Here is a 25,205-nt window from a genome sequence, read left to right as displayed (position 1 = left end):
CACGCCTATGTCTTTGTGGTAATTTTCCTCTTTTCTCTCAATGAGGGGAATGCCTCCTGTTCTCCCTTTATAGAGCTTGTCTGATTTTCATTACACTCATTTTTCCATTTCCATTTCGCTAGATGAACCCCAATGTGATGATGTCCAGAAGGTGACATGAAGTAATTGAGAATTACAGAGATGCAAATAAGAAAGGAACAGAAATGTTCGAAAGAGCGAGGGAGAAAGTAACATCGCAGTAGTAGACATGTAGAAATGTTGTAGTAGATACATTACTAAGTGGAGAATCGATGAGGAATTATGTGATGGCCACATTCCATTCCGTAGTTGGCTGTCTGCTATCAGTGCTGAGGCAGTTCATGCTGGAAATACAAGGCTGCCGAGTACTGAGGCATTCTTCAGGCTTGGGGCCAGTGAACATTATGAAACAAATCAGAGCTGTTTTATCATCTGTCCATAAGATAGTTATGCATCCTTTGTACCTAATTAGACAGATGGGTATGAATGTAAAGTATGTACTTGTCTTAGCTGTTTCTTAAACGTTGGGATAGTCCCAGCCTCAACTATGTCCTCTGGCAGCTTGTTCCATACATCCACCACCCTTTGTGTGAAAAAGTTACCCCTCAGATTCCTATTAAATCTTTTCCCCTTCACTGTAAACCTATGTCCTTTGGCCCTTGATTCCCCTACTCTGGGCAAGATACTCTCTACCCAATCTATTCCTCTCATGATTTTTTGCACCTCTGTAAGATCATCCCTCATCCTCTTGCCCTCCAAGGAAATAGAGTCCCAGTCTACTCAATCTCTCCCTATAGCTCAGAATCTCTCCCTATAGCTCAGTACCTTTGTTTTGAGTATGACATTTTCACAAAGAGTCAAAATTTGTGTAGAAAAGCACATGGCTAAGTGTCCCAGCACAAACATTCTCTCAAAGATAATTGTCAGGAGTGAGCGAGAGCGGGACTAATTTGAAAGCTCTTTCCGGGACCTATCGCAAGCTAGATGGGCTGAATGGGTGTGCGATTAATAGCCCTCAATACTAGTACAATAGAAGGCACAGCCCAGTACCTTAGCAAACCAGCCACCGTGCTCTCCCACCATTGATTCCCCATTGATTCTCACTGCTTCATGCTGCTTCGTCAGGAAAGCAGCCAACGTAATTAAGGACCACTCATACCCCAGCCGTTCCCTCTTGTCCCATTGGGCAGAAGATACAAAGGCTTAAAATTGCTGACTAAAATTCCTTACTTCTGATGCTGTCTGTACGGAGTTTGAACGTGCTCCGGTTTCCTCCCAGACTCAAGACGTTCAGGTTTGTAGGTTAATCGGCTTCTGTAAATTGTACTTTGTTCATAATGAGTAGGATAGTGCTAGTACCTGGGGTGATCGCAGGTCGGTACAGACTTGGTGGTCCGAAGGGCCTATTTCTACGCTGTATCTTTCAAGTCTAAAGTCAAAGAATGTAGTCCAGATTTTCTCCAATTTACCTCGATGTGGCCCTTGCACTCTTTCTTTTATTTGTACTTTCTCTGCAGCTGCAATACCATATTTTATATTCACATTTGGATTGTATAGCTGGCTTGTGCACAAAACAAAGTTATTCACTGTATCTCAGTGCACAGGACAATAATAAATGAATACTGAGTAATGGGATAAGATACCTTTGATTTAACACCAATAAATAAATTATTGCAGCTGGATAAAATGGATTTATTACAACAGATTACGAATCAACAAATTATTTTATTTATCTGCCGTTTTTTTAACTGACATTAATTTAACACTTGTGTTTCAGCTGGAAGACTGCTGAGAAGTATTTTCGAGATGCATTGGAAAAAGTGAGGGCAATTGGAAATGAGGTGACGTTTATTTTTTATCTTTCATTGCTGTTTCATTTTATCTTTCATAGCAGCACATTTGGAAAGTGGTGAAATCATTGGACAAAGTCAGCATGGATTTACAAAAGGTAAATCATGTCTGACGAATCATATAGAATTCTTCGAGGATGTAACTAGTAGCGTGGATAGGGGAGAACCAGTGGATGTGGTGTATCTGGACTTCCAGAAGGCTTTCGACAAGGTCCCACATAAGAGATTAGTATACAAACTTAAAGCACACGGCATTGGGGGTTCAGTATTGATGTGGATAGAGAACTGGCTGGCAAACAGGAAGCAAAGAGTAGGAGTAAACGGGTCCTTTTCACAATGGCAGGCAGTGACTAGTGGGGTACCGCAAGGCTCAGTGCTGGGACCCCAGCTATTTACAATATATATTAATGATCTGGATGAGGGAATTGAAGGCAATATCGCCAAGTTAGCGGATGACACTAAGCTGGGGGGCAGGGTTAGCTGTGAGGAGGATGCTAGGAGACTGCAAGGTGACTTGGATAGGCTGGGTGAGTGGGCAAATGTTTGGCTGATGCAGTATAATGTGGATAAATGTGAGGTTATCCATTTTGGTGGCAAAAACAGGAAAGCAGACTATTATCTAAATGGTGGCCGATTAGGAAAAGGGGAGATGCAGCGAGGCCTGGGTGTCATGGTACACCAGTCATTGAAAGTAGGCATGCAGGTGCAGCAGGCAGTGAAGAAAGCGAATGGTATGTTAGCTTTCATAGCAAAAGGATTTGAGTATAGGAGCAGGGAGGTTCTACTGCAGTTGTACAGGGTCTTGGTGAGACCACACCTGGAGTATTGCGTACACTTCCAAATCTGAGGAAGGACATTATTGCCATAGAGGGAGTGCAGAGAAGGTTCACCAGACTGATTCCTGGGATGTCAGGACTGTCTTATGAAGAAAGACTGGATAGACTTGGTTTATACTCTCTAGAATTTAGGAGATTGAGAGGGGATCTTATAGAAACTTACAAAATTCTTAAGGGGTTGGACAGGCTAGATGCAGGAAGATGGCTCCCGATGTTGGGGAAGTCCAGGACAAGGCGTCACAGCTTAAGGATGAGGGGGAAATTCTTTAAAACCGAGATGAGAAGAACTTTTTTCACACAGAGTCGTGAATCTCTGGAACTCTCTGCCACAGAGGGTAGTCGAGGCCAGTTCATTGGCTATATTTAAGAGGGAGTTAGATGTGGCCCTTGTGGCTAAGGGGATCAGAGGGTATGGAGAGAAGGCAGGTACGGGATACTGAGTTGGATGATCAGCCATGATCATATTGAATGGCGGTGCAGGCTCGAAGGGCCGAATGGCCTACTCCTGCACCTAATTTCTATGTTTCTATGTTTCAGTGAAAATTCGTCAACTGGGTGTTGGTAGAATAACCTGTTTTGCTGAGGCTCTGTGCTGTCCATTTGAGTGCTATTTCCATCTCAATGTTACACAAGACCTTTTGTGATGTTTGATTTTGACATAACTGAAGTGAGTCAGAATGAAATGCTTGAAAACTCCAGCAAACAACAAACGGGTAGACAGAATAATGGCAGATTGAATTTAATGCCGCTAATTGTGAGGTCATGTACTTTGAGAAGACTGTTTGGCCCGAGAAGTATGTAGGTGACGGGCAAACAGAGTTGGTGAGGAAGAAGCTGAATGTGAGGAGGGTAGGTGTGTGGAATGAAAGGGTATGTGTGGAACTGGTTGGATAGAGAGATTGTTTGGGGGGGGGAGGGGGGGTGGCGTTTGGAATCTGGACACATGAAATAATAGAATTCAGCGTTCATGCCACCGAGTTGGAATATGAAGGAAAAGGGTGCAAAAGTCTGAAGAAGGATCACAACCTAAAACATCACCCGTACCATGCCTCTTCATATATACAGCCTCACCTGCTAAGTTACTCCAGTACTTTGTCTTTATTTGTAAACCATCGTCTGCAGTTCTTTATGCCGGAATATTTCTATATTTTTTTCCTCTGGTTATCTCATCTCCAGTCTTTCCATCCAGAGGAATGGTCTCAATTTGACACGTTGACAGTTCATTTCCCTCCACCGATACTGTCTAACTCTAACCCAATGAGTTCCCCCAGTAGTTTGTCTTTTGTTCAAGACTTCAATGCTATTGTGCTCTGCCACTGTTCATGAAGCACCACATTTCGAATGGTTTTGTAACCACAATCTCAACTTCCTTCCTATTTTCCACAAACTGCCCCCAGATCTGTCTTTTCTTCCATATTTTTCAAAATTGCGTCAAGTTTATTTTGACTTTTCTCATTCTTTCTACCAAAATGGAATGCTTTGCATTTCTCTGCATTAAGTTTCATGTCACTTCGCCATCCATTCAATTAACTTTTGAAGGTTTTATTAACTACCCTCTCGCATTTTGCTAAACCCAAACCTAAAGTTTTATAATTTGTTCATGTTCAACAAAGTTGTTTTTTTAATACTTTTTGAAGACGATTATTTCCTCTTAACATCATACCAATTATGAAACAGGAATTTGACGCACATTTCCTTAACCACACAAGAATCTCGTAATCTGCCACGTCTATTTTCAAGAAGTTTTTCTGGTTGTGTTTTTGCAAGTCATTGACACATAATGACGTTAAGTTGTACCCTGTGGTCATTTCACACCGGATATTGCTAAACTTCTTATTTTTGTTGCTCTGCATATATAATTGAATTGGCAATGTATACAGTAATCTTTACATATTTGAAATTTGATAACTTGTGTTACTGAAATTGCCTGCCACTGTGAAACGGTTCCAAGAATTACTATCTGATTCTCTTCCTCCAGAATTCTTGCTGTTGTTTATAATTTGTTTCTCTATTTATTTTGCTACAAACTATCCTGATGCTAAATTGCCTAAGTTGGCTAAAGTAAAATGAAACCTTTTGTTGTAATTTAAAATTTGCATGTTTTGAATTATAAACAGTCCCGAAGCAAATATCCCATTGTCATTACTTGAGAAATGTCAGGAAATGGCGTTGGGAATGTGAAGCAATATTTTGAAATCAATTCAACAAATTACAATGAAAGAATGGAAATCAAATTGGAGCTGAAATTAAATGTGATTACAGTTTGCAGTAAAACAAGAACTGTAACCAAATATATTTAACAAACAGTGAGGTATATTTTATAGGTACACAAAATTGCTGGGGAAACTCAGCGGGTGCAGCAGCATCTATGGAGTGAAGGAAATAGGCCCGAAACGTCGCCTATTTCCTTCGCTCCATAGATGCTGCTGCACCCGCTGAGTTTCCCCAACAATTTTGCGTACCTTCGATATTCCAGCATCTGCAGTTCCCTTTTGAACACAGGTATATTTTACAACTTTCTTCCTGTAGCATTGTTGCAGGGAAATGTAATGTGAGCAATGTCACGCTAAATTGAAAAAAACAACATTCTCGTCAATCAGTGAACTGCGACTGGTATTTTACTGTAGGAAACATCAAAGCCAATTAACTTCTACAAACAACAAAGTCATGATGAGAATGTGGCGGTCCCTGTGGGGTAGGCCTGTGGGGATGATCCACTCCTTGGATCATCCCCCTCGCCGATTGAGGGACAGGGGCGTTGGTCTGCCACGGGGTTTCCAGACGACTCCCGAGGGGTGGAGATAAGGGTGTCGGGTGTGTGTTCTCGTACGGCTACCATTAAAAAGCTTCTTTTGAATCCGTCTGGTGTCCGGTCTTTTCCTGACCTCGACCAGGCCACTACACTGGTGACCCCGACGTGATACCTCTCACAGCAAACTGTGCCTCTGCCAGCTGGAACCAGGTTTCGGGTTCTTCGGTCCATAGAGTTGGGAGCTTCAACGCAACGGCGTTATTCTCCATCACGATGCGTGATGAACGACGCGGGGTCACCAGTACAGACAACGTCCTCCAACTGCAGGCCCGAAACCGCCGTACGGTAGGCGACCATCTCCTCGTCGGCGCGTAGCACCACGTACTGGACGTTGCGCGGTGCCGGGATGGTCATGGCCGCCGCCACCAAGGATCCTATAGCGGGGCATCTTTGACCACCGCTACCGCTACTTCTCTCTGATCTCTGGTCATGGCCGCCCCGGCTCCGCGCATCGTCCAGTACGTGGTGCTATGCGCCGACGAGGAGATGGTCGCCTACCGTACGGCGGTTTCGGGCCTGCAGTTGGAGGACGTTGTCTGTAGCCCTGGGGGTACCACGCTGCTGTGCGATGTCTCCTCTGGAGTTCCGCGACCCATCGTTCCCATCGCCTGGCGGCGCAGGGTGTTTGACGTGCTCCATGGACTTGCACATCCCTCCATCAGGGCGACAGTAGCCCTGGTAGCCTCCCGCTTCATGTGGCACGGGCTGCGGAAGGAGGTTGGACATTGGGCGCGCACTTGCATCCCGTGCCAGACCGCCAAGGTGCAACGACACGTGCACGCGCCATTGCAGGAGTTCCCCATTCCTCATAAGCGTTTCGACCACATTCATGTGGACATCGTGGGGCCGCTGCCGTCGTCCCAGGGCATGACGTACCTATTCACCGTTGTGGACCGCTTCACGCGGTGGCCTGAAGCCATTCCGCTACAGAATGCTACAACAACCACCTGTGCTCGAGCATTGCTGGCGCACTGGATCGCCCGGTTCGGTGTTCCACTGGACATAACGTCCGACCGGGGGCCTCAGTTCACGTCAGAGCTGTGGTCGGCCATGGCACGCCTCCTGGGTGTTCGTCTGCACCACACGACGGCGTACCACCCGCAGTCGAACGGCCTAGTGGAGCGGTTTCACCGGCAGCTTAAGGGTGCCCTGAGGGCGCGGCTCACTGACCCAGACTGGGTAGACGCTCTACCGTGGGTTTTGCTGGGGATACGCACCGCACCCAAGGAGGACTTGGCCTCCTCCTCCGCCGAGTTGGTGTATGGGTCTCCGTTAACGGTGCCCGGGGAGTTCATCCCGCCGGCACGTGACCAGGTGGAGCAGCCTTCGGACGCTCTGCAACGTCTTCGGCAGACGGTGGGCAAGCTGGCGCCGGTGCCCACGTCTCGTCATGGGTCCTTCCGTCCGCACGTTCCCTCTGCTCTGGAGAACTGCCAGTTTGTTTTTCTGCGCAGGGATGCACATCGGACACCTCTACAGCGGCCGTACGAAGGTCCCTTCCGGGTCTTGGAACATGGCTCGTCGACTTTCGTCCTGGACATTGGGGGTCGGCGTGAGACTGTTTCAGTTGCGCGGTTGAAGCCGGCACATATCGATATCGATCGGCCGGCGCTGGTAGCGCTGCCCCGAAAGCGAGGGCGGCCCCTGTCTAGGGTACCTCCTCCTCTGGCTACTTCGTCCCCCGCACTTGTTGACCAGGCGCCTGTTCCAGGGCCGAGCGTTGTGTGCACCCGGGCTGGCCGCCGTGTACGCCCTCCTGTCCGTTTCGTACCTCGGGTACTTGGGGGGGGTCCTGTGGCGGTCCCTGTGGGGTAGGCCACTCCTTGGATCATCCCCCTCGCCGATTGAGGGACAGGGGCGTTGGTCTGCCACGGGGTTTCCAGACGACTCCCGAGGGGTGGAGATAAGGGTGTCGGGTGTGTGTTCTCGTACGGCTACCATTAAAAAGCTTCTTTTGAATCCGCCTGGTGTCCGGTCTTTTCCTGACCTCGACCAGGCCACTACAAGAAGATCATTTATTTCCAGTGAAATTGGTTGAGGGTGAAATCTTGGGCATCAAGAGTATATACCTGCTTCCAATTCTGCACAGAGGCAAATACATAATTCATTTATTTGTCTCTGTACTCCACAATTTGAGATTTGTAATATAAAAAAATCACATGTGGTTGAAGTGCACATTGTTAGATTTTATTAAAGGGTATTTTTATACATTTTGGTTTCACCTTGTAGAAATTAAAACTGTGTTTATACATAGACCCCCATCTCAGGGCACCATAATGTTTGGGACACATGGCTTCACCTGTGTTTGGAATTGCTCAGGTGTGTTTTAATGCTTCCTTAATGCAGGTATAAGAGGACTCAGCACCTAGTCTTTCCTCCAGTCTTTTCATCAACTTTAGAAACTTTTATTGCTGTTTATCAACATGAGGACCAAAGTTGTGCCAATGAAAGTCCATGAAGCCATTATGAGACTGAGAAATAAAAATAAAATTATTAGAGACATCGGCCAAACCTTAGGCTTACCAAAGCAACTACTTGGAACAACATTAAGAAGAAAGAGAGCACTGGTGAACTCACTAATCGCAAAGGGACTGGCAGGCCATGGAAGACCTCCACAGCTGAAGACAGAAGAATTCTCTCTATAATAAAGAAAAATCTGTTCGACAGATCAGAAACACTCCTCAGGTGTGGATTTGTCAATGACCACTGTCCACAGAGGCCTACAGAGGCTATACTGCAAGATGCAAACCACTGGTTAGCCGCTAAAATAGGATGGCCAGGTTACAGTTTGCCAAGAAGTACTTAAAAGAGCAACCACAGTTCTGGAAAAGGTCTTGTGGACAGATGAGACGAAGATTAACGTATCAGAGTGATGGCAAGAGTAAAGTATGGAGGAGAGAAGGAACTGCCCAAGATCCAAAGCATACCACCTCATCTGTGAAACACGGTGGTGGGGGTGTTATGGCCTGGGCATGTATGGCTGCTGAAGGTATTGGCTCACTTATCTTCATTGATGAAACAACTGCTGATGGTAGTAACATAATGAATTCTGAAGTGTTAAACACATCCTATCTGCTCAAGTTCAAACAAATGCCTCAAAACTCATTGGCCGGCGGTTCATTCTACAGCAAGACAATGATCCCAAACATACTGCTAAAGCAACAAAGGAGTTTTTCAAAGCTAAAAAATGGTAAATTCTTGACTGGCCAAGTCAATCACCCAATCTGAACCCAATTGAGCATGCCTTTTATATGCTGATGAGAAAACTGAAGGGGACTAGTCCCCAAAACAAGCATAAGCTGAAGATGGCTGCAATACAGGCCTGGCAGAGAAGACACCCAGTAACTGGTGATGTCCATGAATCGCAGACCTCAAGCAGTTATTGCATGCAAAGAATATGCAACAAAATACTAAACATGACTACTTTCATTTACATGATATTGCTGTGTCCCAAACATTATGGAGCCCTGAAATGGGGGGGACTATGTATAAACTCTGCTGTAATTTCTACATGGTGAAACCAAAATGTATAAAAATGGCCTTTATTAAAATCTGACAATGTGCACTTTAACCACATGTGATTTCGTTCTGACAAATCTCAAATTGTGGAGTATAGAGGCAAATAAATAAAAGATGGGTCCTTGTCCCAAACATTATGTATTATGTTCTCCAGAGAGGGTAGACCGAGTTTTAGTTCGAGACGTAGATCCATACAGCATGGAAATAGGCCAATATCCATGCTAACCAAGCCTCTACTTCCTCAGATGGCGTAGGAAGTTTGGCACATAACTCGCACCAACTTCTACAGATGCCCCATACAAAGCATTTTATCGGGATGCATCACAGCATGGATTGGGAACAGCTCCATCCCATACCGCAAGAAATTGCAGAGAATTGTGGACGCAGCCCAGACCTTCGCACAAACCAACCTCCCTTCCATTTTTTCCTCATGCTGCCTCGCCAAGACCAGCGGCTTAATAGAGGACCAGTCGCATCCTGGCCACTCCATCTTCTCCCCTCTCCCATCAGGCAAAGGGTATAGAAATGTGAAATCATGCATTATCTTCCTGCTGCCTGGTTAGCACGCAACAATACCTTTCACTGTACCTCGGTACACGTGACAATAAACCAAGTTTAACCGAGCTTGCCTGCCAAACCAGTCCTGTGCATGCAATGTTGCCAGAATGCTGCTGGCGGAGTGTCTGATAATTATGCCAAGGATAGGTTTCAGCCACCCTATTGTTGGAGATGTCATTAACTGTAACCTCTGTGGTGAAAATTATGGTGGTTGCAATAATCAACCCGTATTGCACATAGCCTAGGTCAGAGCTGCCAAGTAGTACGGATTTTCCGTATTTTGTACGGAAATGCAATAAGAATACTGATGTACGATTTTGCGTAGTTAAATACGGATTTTTTAAAATCTGACCATAGATAATCGTCACGAGTCACCGCTGTACCGGCCGAGGTGCAGCGGGCAGGTGGGTACAACTGAGATCAGCCCGACTTCCTGTTTCATTAACATACCACGCGCCAATGGAAAAGTAATAACCCGGTGAAATTAACAAGATCTTGCTGCTGAAAAAATGCAAGGATATAAAAAGTCATACTGTGCCTCTAAAAATTATAGCAGATTATCTATTAGTATTTTAAATTTCAAGATCTGGATGATTATTTTGTAAGCGTTTATCTACCACAGTGCTTGGGGTTAACATAGATACATAGAAAATAGGTGCAGGAGTAGGCCATTCGGCCCTCCGAGCCTGCACCGCCATTCAATATGATCATTGAATTGAATTGAATTGAATTGAATTGAATTGAATTGAATTGAATTGAATTGAATACCTTTATTTGTCATTCAGACCTTTCGGTCTGAACGAAATGCTGTTGCCTGCAGCCATACATGTAATAATAACAAAACACAATAAACACAAATTAACATCCACCACAGTGAGTTCATGGCTGATCATCCAACTCAGTATCCTGTACCTGCCTTCTCTCCATATCCCCTGATCCCTTTAGCCACAAGGGCCACATCTAACTCACTCTTAAATATAGCCAATGAACTGGCCTCAACTACCTTCTGTGGCAGAGAGTTCCAGAGATTCACCACTCTCTGTGTGAAAAATGTTTTTCTCATCTTAAGAGGCTGGAATCTCTCTATCTCTCGTTCTTTCTCTCTCTCTCTCTCCTCTCTCTCTCTCTCTCTCTCTCCCTCTCTCGCTGTATCTCTGTCTTTCGCTCTCCATCGTACTGCCCATCTCTCTCTCTCTCTCTCTCTCTCTCTCTCTCTCTCTCTCGTTCTCTCACTCACTCTCTCACTCCATTCTCTCTCACTCTCGCACTCTCTCACCTCAACATTCCCAGAAACATTTGGCGTTTTGCAGACGACTGCATCTGCAATTCCTTCATATAGAAGAAGAACCTGGCGCGAAACAACTCCTAATCCATTCCCTCCACAGATGCCACCTAACCCGCTGAGTTCCACCAGCACTCTGTGTTTTTTATTTAACTCTGAAATTGAAGATAGACACAAAAAGCTGGAGTAACTCAGCGGGACAGGCAGCGACTCTGGAGAGAAGGAATGGATGACGTTTCGGGTCGAGTCCCTTCTTCAGACAATCACAAGTATTCTCACCGACGAGATTTCGCAGTTCAGAGAGAGAAGGAGAACGTCTGAAGAAGGGTCTCGACCCGAAATGTCACCTATTTCCTTCGCTCCATAGATGCTGCCTCACCCGCTGAGTTTCTCCAGAATTTCTGTCTACCTTCTCACTGACGAGAGTTCAGTTCAGTCTGACGAAAGATCTCGACCAGAAACACCACCCATTCGTTCTCTCCAGAGTCTCTGCCTGTCCCACTTCAGGTTTAAACAGCGCGCTGTCAGTTTAACACGTGGGAATTTAAACAAAGAGCTGTCGACTGCAGCGTTATGGGTTATAAATGTAGTGCTGCTGGCTGGAGCGCTATGGGCTTTACACATAGCGCTATGGGTCACTAACTGTTTGGGAAAATTCTCGTATAACAATGAGTCTTTGTAATTCTCTTTCTTAGTGGAAGTTGAGCCTTTAATTATTTTTCAGGCAGTGGTAGAATTCTGGATAAGCCTAGTGGTGAAAGGTTACCAGTGGGATTGCAGTTACATTGGGATTGGCCTTGATTTTACAGAACGGTGGGTGGGCTCAAGGGGGAGAGAGGGAGGGGTGGAGAGAGGGAGGGGTGGAGAGAGGGAGGGGTGTAAAGAGGGAGAAGATGGCGAGGGGAGGGAGAGAGGGATGGAGGGAATAAGAGAGGGAGGGAGAAAAAAGGAAGGAGAGGGTGGGAGGGAAAGGGGCGGGAGGAAGGATGGCGAGAGGGATGGAGAGGGAGAGACAAAGAGGGGGAGGGAAAGGGGGTGGGAGGGAGGAAGGAAGAGTGGGAGGGAGAGAGAGCACAGAGACTGAGACACATGAGAGCAGGTTGAAAAAATGAAGATAACGAAAGCTGTTGGAGGCAACGAAAGCTGCCTTGCAAAACACTCTACAAGTGAGTAACAGAAGCAGGCAGCTACAGTATAGTTACATAGATCTGTTTTGCCTTGTTCTTCTTTGTCTTGTTAACGTGTGCCCGCAAAAAAACCCAGCACGCAGGAAGCATTTTGAAGACATGCCATCAAATTCCAGGAAATTTAGGATTCTATTTCAGGTTTTTTTTTGAGGTGTTAAAGCTCTGGGGTTAGTAGACCTTGAAGAGGCATTGACACTTTGTTTTTATGTAGAGGGGTAATAGAGGTAAGGTATCTGATTTGAGTAATGTATCGTCTTCGGGGGGGGGGGGGGTTAGTACGACTTACTTGACACCGCTGCTAAAATGGCACTGTTAAATGTGCAAAGTTCAACAAAAAAAAATGAACTGCAAATGAACTGAAAAAAATACAGATTACTTGGTGTTTTGTGTGTGGGAGCTTGTGTGTGTAACGCCGGCAACCAGATGGTATTACTGTGTTTAAACAATAATAAAAAATGTGCTTCTTGTTGTCGGGGGGGGGGGGGGGATTGGGAGGAGATAAAATTGTTCGTTGTCATGCACACTTGTCACCGGGCCGCCAGGAAATTTGTCGTCCCCCCTCCCCCATGATTTAAAAACGATATCCGCCCATGAATGGCATTTTTGAAAATGGGCGAAGCAAAAAGCAGCATGTTCTCTGGAAAGGCTTATCCTAAAATAATTGATCGGAAGGGTGTGATTTTCAGTCAGGACGTCTGTATCATTCAGACAGTGAGATGTAGATGTGGACGCCATGACGGTAATCGCGAGCACGTTAATAGACAATAGGTGCAGGAGGAGGCCATTCGGCCCTTCGAGCCAGCACCACCATTCAATGTGATCATGGCTGATCATCCCCAATCAGTACCCTGTTCCTGCCTTCTCCCCATATCCCCTGACTCCGCTATTATTAAGAGCCCTATCTAGCTCTCTCGTGAAAGCATCCAGAGAACCTGCCTCCACCGCCCTCTGAGGCAGAGAATTCCACAGACTCGCCACTCTCTGTTAACAAATGTGTTTCCTCGTCTTCGTTCTAAATGGCTTACTCCTAATTCTTAAACTGTGGCCCCTGGTTCTGGACTCCCCCAACATCGGGAACATGTTTCCTGCCTCTAGCGTGTCCAAGCCCTTAACAATCTTATATGTTTCAACGAGATCCCTTCTCATCCTTCTAAACTCCAGAGTGTACAAGCCCAGCTGCTCCATTCTCTCAGCATATGACAGTCCCGCCATCCCAGGAATTAATCTTGTAAACCTATGCTGTTCTCCCTCAATAGCAAGAATGTCCTTCCTCAAATTAGGGGACAAAAACTGCACACAATACTCCAGGGGTGGTCTCCTAAATTCGATTCCTCTTGTTATAAAGGCCAACATGCCATTCGCTTTCTTCACTGCCTGCTGTACCTGCATGCTTACTTTCATAGACTGATGAACAAGGACCCCCAGATCCCATTGTATTTCCCCTTTTCCCAACTTGACGCCATTTAGATAGTGATCTGCCTTCCTGTTTTTGCTACCAAATGGCGCGTAAAATTACCCATCACGCACTATGGCTTTGATCTTTGGTCGGAGCTTCACGGGCACTCGCGCATTTTAATACCACGTGGTGTGGTGGATGCATAGTTGTTGCGAGTCGAGGGATGAGACGAGACAAGATTAGAAAGAAAAGGGATCAAAAATGCAAAATGAGTACAAAACAAAGGATGCAAAGGACATTTATTATCACATACACCAATTGGTGTAGTGAAATTTGACTTGCAATGCAGCACACAGGTAAAGATAAGACACATCATTAAAGAATTTAACAATAAACATAAAAACATCCCCCCACAATGGTTCCCACTGTGAGGGAAGGCACAAAGTCCAGTCTCCATCCCCATGTCCACCCATAGTCGGGCCTATTGAGGCCTCCGCAGTCGCCGCTACGGGGGCCGATGTTACAGGCCCTTCTTCGCCGGGTGATGGTGCTCCGGCGTCGGGAGAACCCTCTCAGCGGCTTGGGATGCCTGGAACGGCCGCTTCCTTACCGGAGACCACGGCTTCCGAAGCCAACAGGCCGCGCTGGACGGAGCTCCCCCACTGGCGATCTCGGCAAGAGATCCCACGCTCCCGATGTTAAAGTTCAGCGCCGCCGCTCCACAGACCCGCAGCTCTGCGATGTTCACCTGCGGTCTCAGCATTCTGGAGCTCCAGCATGGCGACCCGGGCAAGGCCTCACCTAGCTGAGGTTCTGGGCGGTCCCCCTCAGGAAACGCCGCTCCGGGCCCGCTGGTAGGCCGCGAGGACAGGTCGACGGTGCAGCCCGGAGAAAAGCCGCTTCTCCGACCAGGTAGGGACCCTGAAAAGCAGCTTCCCCCTTTCCCCCCACCCCCACATAAAAAAGGCTAGAACTCCGAAAACAAAAACTCAACTAACTAAAAATAAAAAAGAGATGAAAAAAAATGGACAGCTGCAGGCTGGGCAGCCATACCCGTACAGGACGGCGCCCCCTACATGGGGCCGCCGTCTAAATGGCTTCTACATCATCATATGGAGCTAAAAGCAGGAAGGAGCCGTTCAAACAGCAGTATACAAAGAGATGGCAATGAATGCACTAAGTAAGGTGCGTATAAGGCATGTAAATTGGTAGCAAAGTTATGCATTCTTGTACTCTTACATGGCTATGACTGCACATTAAAAAAACATTTTTTTCCAGCAAAATGACACCGCATAAAAATACTGATTTCCTCAGCAAAATACTGATTTTCAGGTACTAGCACAGGTGCTCTGACAAAGCTTGGCAGCTCTGCTAGGTCTTGCTGACACTGTCAGACTTCCCTATTTTTAACTTTAATATAAAAGGAAGGGCATTGTTGGAGTAGCTGAAGATTGTGTCTAGACACAACACTGCCCTGAGGAACATTGGCAGGGAAGCACTAGAGCTGGGATGATTGACCACAGCAACCACAACCATCTTACATTGAGGTATGATTCCAACCATTGGAGTATGTTCTCCATAATGCTTATTGTGCTTTAGGTTGTCCTGCGGTAATGAAAAACATTTGGAACATGCCACACAGACTACTGCTTTTACTTCAAATAATACACAGCACTCCTTCGGTATTTCAGAGGGAGTACCAGTCTGGATTACTTACCAAAGGCATGTTGTTTGTACCTAATATTTCTGCACATTTGTAAGGAGTCAAGGCCAGCAGTATAATCAAGGACAGGTCGCACCCTGGCCAGTCCCTCTTCTCCCCTCAACCATCATGGTAGAGGGGAGAGAAGGTTCTCCAGACTGATTCCTGGGATGGCAGGACTTTCATATGAAGAAAGACTGGATAGACTCGGCTTGTACACGCTAGAATTTAGGAGATTGAGGGGGGATCTTATAGAAACTTACAAAATTCCTAAGGGGTTGGACAGGCTAGATGCAGGAAGATTATTCCCGATGTTGGGGATGTCCAGAACTAGGGGTCACGGTTTAAGGATAAGAGGGAAGTCTTTTTGGACCGAGATGAGAAAATCATTTTTTACACAGAGAGTGGTGAATCTGTGGAATTCTCTGCCACAGAAGGTAGTTGAGGCCAGTTCATTGGCTATATTTAAGAGGGAGTTAGATGTGGCCCTTGTGGCTAAAGGGATCAGGGGATATGGAGAGAAGGCAGGGATGGGATACTGAGTTGGATGATCAGCCATGATCATATTGAATGGCGGTGCAGGCTCGAAGGGCCGAATGGCCTACTCCTGCACCTATTTTCTATGTTTCTATCAGACAAAAGGTGCAGAAGTGTGGCAACGCACACCTCGAGATTCAGGGACTGTTTCTTCCCAGCTGTTATCAGGCAACAGAACCATCCTACCACAGCTACAGAGTAGACCAGAACTACTATCTACCTCATTGGTGACCCTCAAACTATCTTTGATCAGACTTTACCGACATCATCTTGCACTAAACTTTATTCCCTTATTATGTATCTGTACACTGAATAGATCGATTGTGATCATGTGTTGTCTTTCCGCTGATTGGTTAGCATACAACAAAAGCTTTCACTGTACCTTAGTACATGTGACAATAAAATAAACTGAACTGATTCCTTGTAACTGAGTAATGTCTTTAATGTTATGCTGTTTTATTTGCAGGTAACTGTTGATAAATGGGAACCATTAATGAACAATTTGGGACATGTATGTAGGAAACTCAAGTAAGTACCAAGTCCTTACAAGTGAATGGTGCCCATTTTTCTTCAAGATTTTTTTTGCTGTTCGGAAGGACTGGCTGATCCTGTCAAAAAGCAACATTCTTGCACTCTCTCTGCACCTCTCAGGAATTGAGTTGAGTTTTGATCACAGACTAGATTTCATGGGAATGCTGATTATCTTATATTCAGATCATTTCCTGATCAGCAACTTTGTGAACAATGAAGTAGGGGAATCTTGCTGAACTGTGGATAAGCCTTAATTATTCTATTCAGTGTTTACTGTAAGAACTTTCCTGCATTGGGGAAACCAAACAGCGATTGGTTGACTACCTGGTGGAGTATCTGTGTCCACTCTGCCAGGGTGACTCGGAGCTCCTGATGTCAGCCACTTTTTTTTATTTTCCACCTCACTTCCACTGACATGTCTGCCTGTGTCCTCCTGCATTGTTATAATGGGGCCAAGGTGAGCTTGAGAAACAGCACCTCTTCTTTCATCTTGGACCATTACAGAATTCGGACTATATCAAATTTTCCATGTTCATGTAACTTGCTTTCTCTGTGTTAGAACGGGCTACTTACGGCTTCCATCTGTGATGCGTTTCTGCGATTTCTCTCTTTATTGGTACAGGCTGACCAAATGCCTGGTACAGGCATATTCTGTAGCCGTGAATTTCACAACCCTCTCAATTCTTTGTTTTCGCACTAATTGCCTCATTTTCTAGTATTTGTTTTGTCTATCTGACCCTTCAACGAGATCACCTCAGCAGTTTACACCTGCAGATATTAAATTCCTCATTTCTACTGTTTTTACACCAAAGCAACACCTGTGGCCTCAATGTATCAGGGATATTATCTTTGGCCTAACCGATTCTTCCCCCATCTTCTTTGCAACTTAAAAATAATTTATTTTCTCTCCTTTTGACAAAGGGTGTTTAACCTGAATCTTTTAACTGTCGCTCATTCCACAGCTGCTGTCTGTTTTGGTGTTTGCTTATTACTTGCCACATATAGAAACATAGAAACATAGAAAATAGGTGCAGGAGTAGGCCATTCGGCCCTTCGAGCCTGCACCGCCATTCGATATGATCATGGCTGATCATCCAACTCAGTATCCCATCACTGCCTTCTCCCCATACCCCCTGATCCCTTTAGCCACAAGGGCCACATCTAACTCCCTCTTAAATATAGCCAATGAACTGGCCTCAACTACCTTCTGTGGCAGAGAATTCCACAGATTCACCACTCTCTGTGTAAAAAATGATACAAGATAGCGAAAAAGATAGATCTTGGAATATAAGTATGTTGATAACTAAAAGTTCCGCTGCCCCCTTCACTGAAATAGGTTAACAAGGCCACAAAGTAAACCAAAACACAAGCATTAAGGTATTTTTCGGAAGGATAGAGTTTAAAAAGTGGGGAAATTATCGTTGACTGGTACAGTTTGGATCACCATCTATTGTGGCTATTTCTGGTCACTTAATAATGTACTGGACATGGTTCAATAAAGATTTATACACCATGGATAAATTATTCATAGTGCAAAGGGTTTAAATGGGGTGCAATTCCTCAAAAGTGTTCAGGAGAGTTTTCTCAAGCAATATGTAGAGGCCCCCACACGTGAGAGGGCAACATTGATATCTAGTATTGGGAAATTGGGAAGGGCAAGTTAATGAAGTGTTGGTGGAGGAGCCTTTTGGGACCAGTGACCAAAAGTCGATTAGGTTTAAGATATTTATGGATAGGGACAGCGAGGGCCCACGTGTTAAAATGCTCAACTGGGGTAAGGCCAACTTTGAGGATATGAGCGAAGGTTTCACTCAAGTTGACTGGAGCAGGTTATTTGAGGGGAAAGGAACATCAGCCAGTGGGATGTTTTTAAAAGTGTGCTGACAAAAGCTCAGGATAGGTACATCCCTGTTAGAGTGAAGGGCAAAGCAGGCAAACTTAAGGAAGCTTGGCTGACGAGGGAAATTGAGGCATTGGTCAAAAACAAGAAGGATGCATGGGACAGGTATAGGCAGCTGGGATCAAGTGCATCCTTGGAGGAGTTTCGGAAACTAAGGAGTAAACTGAAAAAGGAAATCAGAAGGGCAAAAAGGGGTCATGAGATTGCTCTGGCAGGTAGCATTAAGGACGATCCCAAAAGATTTTATAAATACATAAGGGGGAAAAGGGTAGCTAGAGAGAGAGTGGGACCTCTCAGGAATCAAAGCGGTCACCTCTGTGTGGAGCCACAGGAGATGGGCAAGGTCCCCAATGAGTATTTCTCCTCTCTACCGAGGAGAAAGGCTGTAGGACGGAGGAACTTAGGACAGTCAATGGAAGTGTCTTGAAAGCAGTCAGTGTTACCGTCGAAGTACTGAAGGTGCTGTCGTGTATGAAGGTAGACAAATCTCTAGGGTCTGATCAGATATATCCGAGGACATTGTGAGAAATCAGAGAGAAGATTGCAGGAGCACTGGTTGAAATTTACGAGTCGTCCTTAAATACAGGAGAGGTGCCGGAAGACTGGAGGATGGCAAATGGTGTGCCTCTATTCAAGAAGGGCAGCAGGGAAAATGCTGGGAACTATAGGCCGGTGAGCTTAACATCTGTAGTTGGAAAGTTACCAGAGAGTATTCTGAGGGATAGGTTATACAGACATTTGGATGGGCAAGGACTGATTAGGGATAGTCAGCATGGATTTGTACATGGGAGGTCATGTCTCACAAATCTGAGTTTTAGACGTGACCAAAAAGGTCGATGAGGTCAGAGCTGTAGATGTATACATGGATTTCAGTAAGGCATTCGACAAGGTTCCGCATGGTAGGCTGCGCTGGAAGGTTAGATCGCATGGGATCCAAGGAGAGAGCTGAGTGGATAGCAAATTGGCTTCATGGAAGGAAGCAGAGGGTGATGGTGGAAGGTTGGTTCTCAGACTGGAGGCCTGAGACTAGTGGGTGTGCCTCAGGGTTCGGTGCTGGACCTGCTACTGTTTGTCAGCTACACCAATGATTTGGATGAGAAAATACAAGGGCAAGATTAGCAAGTTTGCTGATGATACAAAAGTGGGTAGTTTTGCAGAGAGTGAAGATGGTTGTGAAAGATTGCAGCAGGATCTTGATCGATTTGCCAGGTGAGCTGAGGAATGGCTGATGGAATTTAATTCAGAAAAATGTGAGGTTTTGCATTTTGGGACATCTAACAAGGGCAGGACCTACGGAGTGAATGGTAGGTCTCTGGGGAGTGTTGTAGAGCAGAGGGATCTAGGAGTACAAGTGCATGGTTCCTTGAAGGTCGAGTTGCAGGTAGATAAGGTAGTCAAAAAGGCTTTTGGCACATTCTCCTTCATCAGTCAGAGTTTTGAGTATAGACGTTGGGAGGTCATGTTGCAGTTGTATAAGACGTTGGTGAGACTGCATTTAGAATATTGTGTTCAGTTCTGGGCACTATTTTATAGGAAAGATATTGTCAAGCTTGAAAGGCTTCAGAGAAGATTTGCGAGGTTGTTGCCAGGACTGGAGGGTGTGCTATAGGGAGAGGTTGAGTAGGCTGGGTCACTATTCCTTGGAGGGCAGGAGGATGAGGGGTGATCTTATCAGTATAAAATCATGAGAGGAATAGATCGGGTAGATGCACAGAATGTCTTGCCCAGAGTAGGGGAATCGAGGACCAGAGGACATAGGTTCTCTGGTCTGCAAAAACATTTAATGGGAATCTGAGGGGTAACTTTTTCACACAAAGGGTGGTGGCTGTATGGAACAAGCTGCTAGAAGAGGTAGTTGAGGCTGGGACAATCCCAACGTTAGACGGGTACATGGATAGGGCAAGATTGGAGGGATATGGAGCATGAGCAGGCATGTGGTACTAGTGTAGCTGGGACATGTTGGCCAGAGTGGGCAAGTTGGTCCACTGTATCACTCTATGACTCTAATCCTTTGTGTGGAATAGTTATATTCCTTTTTCTCTTTTTTGCCTGAGTTAAAACACAAAGCTCATTAATTCACTTGAGTCAGCTGAATTATAAAAGTGATTCTATCAATCGCTTATTAAGACTGATTATGAGTACCATAGTTTAGGAATTATGTCAAGGCATTGGTGAGATGCAGAGATGATCTACTCTACCTGTCTTGGTGTTTGGGATTTCACTGAAGGTGGAGGGACCAGAAAAATTAGGAGGGGTTGGAAACAGAGGAGTGATATTAAAATAAGTGGGGTAACTGCTTCCAGTGTCAGGAAAGTCTTTGGGCAGAGGACATGAAATTGTTGAATGGTGGCAGAGCCATAATGGAAAAGGGGAGATGTTGTACGATTTGTAACATTCTGCCTAAGAAGGGGTTCATTATGAACTTTGAGAAGTGAAACATAAGCAGGGCCAATAGGAACGTACAGGGGAGTAAGACTAAGCAGAGCACTCTTAGAATGAGGGGCCGTGTGGTTTCATAGATAGATAGAAAATAGGTGCAGGAGGAGGCCATTCGGCCCTTCGAGCCAGCACCGCCATTCATTGTGATCATGGCTGATTGTCCCCAATCAATAACCCGTGCCTGCCTTCTCCACATATCCTCCCACACTGCATGATTCCTCACCACCTTTAGTTCCTGTATGTTCAGTCTGGTGTGTACATACAGGGCCATTCATAACTCTGAAGATTTTGACAATTAATAGAACTTTTGTTTGTGTTTCAGGAAGTATGATGAAGCATTAGACTATCACCATCAGGCGCTGGTTCTCATTCCCCAGAATGCATCCACGTATTCCGCTATAGGTTACGTGCTCAGTTTGAAGGGCAACTTCGAGAGTGCTATCAACTATTTTCACACGGTATGGTTCATGGTTACATGAGAATACTTCAGACATTAAAGCACTTAACTTTAAAGTCCTCTTGGTTACCAATTTTCTTAACTCCATAATAGAAAAACAATGTGATGTTTACTTTTTATACCTTTCAAGGATAATCAGAAATGGCAGTCTGGGTAGCATACTATTAACACGTGGGTTGTGGTGGGGATGAAGGTCTTTTTTGTCTGGTGATGGTAAAGTTTTGTCTCAATTCATCAATTTGGGGATGATAACCAGGGGAGCATTAGCGGATAATATTGTGGCGATTGAGGCAGAAAACAGAGCTTGACCTGGCCTGGGCCAATGTTTGAAGCTGTTACCGTTCAATTCTTTTTGTGACTTTTTTCTGGTTACAACAAATGGGAGCATTGTCACCAACACTTGCCTCCAGAAACTATTCTTAATAGTTCAGTCCAAGTGTTATCTTCAATTGAGATTAAATTGTAAAAACCTTTCTTTCACTCCTGAAACTATTATTTTGTATTAAAACATGGAGGGAGAGATGCAAATTGATGCCAATGATTGCAAGTAAAAGCTGGGTGTGGTTGAGTCCACAAGGACGCTTCGAACGGTGGAATGGGAAGAGAGGAGTGGAATGCTCTTTTGTAATGGACAGATGCAGTTTGAAAATACCCAGAGGATTTGGGTAACTGAAGAGCAGAGGATGTAGGGCTGAAGGGTTCAGAATTTGGATGGAAGGTCTTACCTGCAAACTCCGGCAACCACCTTCAACTAGCATCGCAACTGGCTTCGACTAAAAAAATTACCGATTTTTAAAACGGCAACCTATCTTTAGTCTCGGCCGATTTTGAATTTTTTGAAATAATCGCCGGAACATAGAAGAAGCGGAAACCACTTTCGACCATTAGGGAGACTGACAAAAACCTCCGGGAACCGCAAGGAAACCTTGGGTGGGGCGCAAAGTCTCCAGAGGTTTCCGTTCAGGTTTCCTAAGTGGGACGGGGGCATAAGCATGACTACAGTCAGCACATGTTGGCCTGTTATAGCTTGCCTGTACATTTCTTCCCCTCTCTGCTTTCTGAAGTTACTTAAATCCATCATTTAGGGCAATAAACACACATCTCACCCGTCTAGTGACATAGCTTGTGCCAGCCTGATCAAACCTATTGTTTTGAGTTGACTGAGCACAGGCAACCGATGGATTCTATTGGAAAGCATTGAAAGCACTCTACATTCGACTGGGGCACCAGAAACAGTGCGCTACACTTTTTGCCACATGAAACCCTCTTCATCTACACTGAGTACCTGTATGTTGTGTTAATTTGCCCCCATAGCAGCTGGCCCACATTTGCACCCATTGCTTCATATCAACGAATAAATAATTTGCTCACCACCACATGCTTCCAACAGGACCATGCTGCCGAAAAGGTAGAAAGAAGGAGCCAGTTTACACAATAGGACACAAAATGCTGACGTGATGCAGCGGATCAGCCAGCATTCACAGCGATGTAGACATACACAGACATGTATGTTGAAATTGGCAGAATCACAGCAGATTCTGCCAATGATTCAGACTCATTAAGAATTATTAAGTTGTCCATTAGTCATAGGAATCTTAAAAACTGCCACAATATTTCCACCGCCCAGCTATGATGAAATTATATACGTCCATAAATGTAGGACTTGTGCGATTATTATTTGTTTCTCCTCCCTCTCTCAAGCAAGCACTGCTCTGTTGAAACCATCTTGCACGTTAATTACTGTGGCTTTAAATGCTTTTTCGGTTCCCATTAAGGCAAATAGCTTGTGTATGACTTTCTTACTCTTCTTTAGGCCCTAGGTCTCCGTAGAGATGATACCTTTTCAGTTACGATGCTTGGTCATTGCATCGAGATGTACATTGGGGATGCAGATGCCTATATTGGTGAGCATTGTTCCGCAGGTTTTTAGAATGTTATTGGAGGCTCTTTTGAAATGTGCTAATATGGTCTTTATAAACTGCCTCTGCATTATAGTTCCATAGTTCCAATCTGCATGGACTTCTCATTGATCCATGGTCCCAGTCTACATGGACAGATTTGTTGGTCCATATTCCCAGTCTGCATGTATTGCAAAGTTAATCCATGGTCCAAGTCTAAATGGACTGCAAAACAATCCAGAGATCACAACCTTTGAGATCCTGCTTCCTAAACACCTGCTGTAGGACCTCTTCTCTCCTACCTATGTCACTGGTAGCAAATTACCACAACCTTTGGCTGTTTACTCTCCCCTTTCAGAACGTCCTGCAGCCACTCCAAGGCATCAAAAATACTCCTGACCCTCGCACTAGGGAGGCAACATACCAACCTGTAATCTCTTTTGCAACCACAGACACAGCTATCTAGTAATCAAACTTTTGTTTTTGACTTTCCTTTAAATAACTGAATTTGAATGGTCAAATTAGGTTAATGGTACAATAACAGAACTGTTATGCAGCCAAAATCCATCTCCAGCAATGCTGTACTGCCTTAGTGCCTCCCTCTGGAACTTTGTGTGGATTATTTGCTAACGGCGTGGTATTTGAAATCACTGCCTTTTGACTTGGTACCACTAAGCCAAGCTATGATCCCTTAGGAGTACTCTTGTTAACTCAAGATCAGTAGTGTAATTGCCAAAACTTCCCTTCTGCCAGTTTATGCAGAAGAGCACAGAGATGTTGCTAAATCTTGAATATGAAATGTTTGGCCCATTGTGACTGTGTCATCCAATCAGTCATCTTTAAGATTGTCACAAGGGAAATGTTCCATTTGTTGCAGGGACGGAGATAAAGGAGAAACTCGGATGCTATGAGCTCGATTTGTCTGCAATGAAGGCACCTATGATCAAGAAAATGATTTACTGCTCGTGGGAGGAGAGGGAGAGGGAGAGTGATACAGAGTTTCAGAGACCACCCCTGGAGGAGAGTGGCATCATGGCTCTGGAGACCACGCCTCAGCAGAGTAAAGCAACAAATCCCAGACCTGCTCCTGAGGACACCCCACTCTTCATGGAGATGAACGAAAGTGACATGATGTTAGAAACATCCTTGTCTGACCAGAGCAACTGAGTGCCTTCTGACCAGGAATTTTGGAACTGTTCCTCGCCTTGTAGTGAGTGGGTTGGCCGGTGTGAGCAATACAAATGTTCAGTCTTGTCCTGAATGTAGCCCAGCTTTAGCGCTGAAGATCCACAGACACTGAGCCACTCCAGCAGTGGTGACTAAACTAGGGATCAAATGATCCTGTACTCACCTGCTAGATAAAAGTTGATCAAGTGATATCTTGCAATGTTAATCTATCAATTCATTGTATTAAAATCTCAAATAACCTTTGGCTCCAAGTTATTCCATCCTTGAAAGGCACTGATCTTGGTTTGCAACTAATATCAGGTGTTAATATTTCTAAAGTTATGCTAGTCTATTTCATTATGTACTTCAGTGTTAATTTTGGTTCTTCAGACCATCCCCTTGCTGGTGTAGAGTGCTGGGCTGAGTTCTTTGTCAGATGTCTCAAAAACAACACAAAATATCTGAGTCTTTTTCTGCTTCCGCTCATGCCTTCGCTATGCTTTGTGTGTCTTGTCTGATGATTCAAAGACTGGCCCAATTTGTACCCGTACTTCCTTGACTTTCACATAATGTAGCACTCCTCAGCTTTGTCACTGCTGTTTCTCCATGCTCACTCCCCATTGCCTTGGAATTTTCAGGCCAGAACGTAACGGAGTGTTCATGAAAGATAGACACGAGGTGTTAGTCAGCAGGTCAGGCGTCATCTCTGGAGAAAAAGGATGTGTGACGTTTTGTGTCGGGACTCTTCTTAAAACTGAGGAGGGTGGGGGGATGGGGGAGGGGGGAGTGGTGGATTGGGAAAAAATATTCCTTTTGGTACGGGAATGGAGTACCAAAGCATATAGACCACGCTTTTGCTCTTTTAGCAGTGACATTATTTAAAACTTTTGCATACACTTGGGGAGGAAACTGCAAATGGCCATTATTCACTAGATCAAGTATTGGTTTCAAATCCGAGAACATCATTAAACTGTTGCATAAAGGTTCACAAGGATGTTACTGTCGAGAGGGTTTAAGCTTACAAAGGAGATAGATCTTGCTATTCGCCAAGTCTGTGTTGCCAGAAGAGGAATCAAAGCTATTCGTAAAAAGTGTAATGCCAAAAGATGTGGAAAT

General features: G+C 45.0%; 1 protein-coding gene and 1 long non-coding RNA gene across 2 annotated transcripts in view; both read left to right on the top strand.

The window, feature by feature from the left end:
- Positions 1-24,349, top strand: part of cdc16 (cell division cycle 16) — a 56,554-nt gene extending 32,205 nt beyond the window's left edge. Inside the window, exons 14-18 of the mRNA XM_033023131.1 lie at positions 1,796-1,859; positions 16,164-16,225; positions 20,890-21,025; positions 22,838-22,928; positions 23,800-24,349. Coding sequence (XP_032879022.1) covers positions 1,796-1,859; positions 16,164-16,225; positions 20,890-21,025; positions 22,838-22,928; positions 23,800-24,089 — 643 coding nt within the window. The 3' untranslated portion in view covers positions 24,090-24,349. The remainder of the gene's footprint in view (positions 1-1,795; positions 1,860-16,163; positions 16,226-20,889; positions 21,026-22,837; positions 22,929-23,799) is intronic.
- Positions 3,407-7,699, top strand: LOC116974546. Its single transcript, XR_004412385.1, has 3 exons — positions 3,407-5,015; positions 5,207-5,382; positions 7,527-7,699. It is a non-coding gene; the product is annotated as an uncharacterized LOC116974546 (long non-coding RNA).
- Positions 24,350-25,205: the final 856 nt, after the last annotated feature.

Source organism: Amblyraja radiata, chromosome 6 (genome assembly GCF_010909765.2).
Source record: "Amblyraja radiata isolate CabotCenter1 chromosome 6, sAmbRad1.1.pri, whole genome shotgun sequence".
Classification (NCBI taxonomy): Eukaryota; Metazoa; Chordata; class Chondrichthyes; order Rajiformes; family Rajidae; genus Amblyraja; species Amblyraja radiata.
Note: the sequence above shows the minus strand (reverse complement) of the source record. Positions and strands in the feature narration are given on the sequence as shown.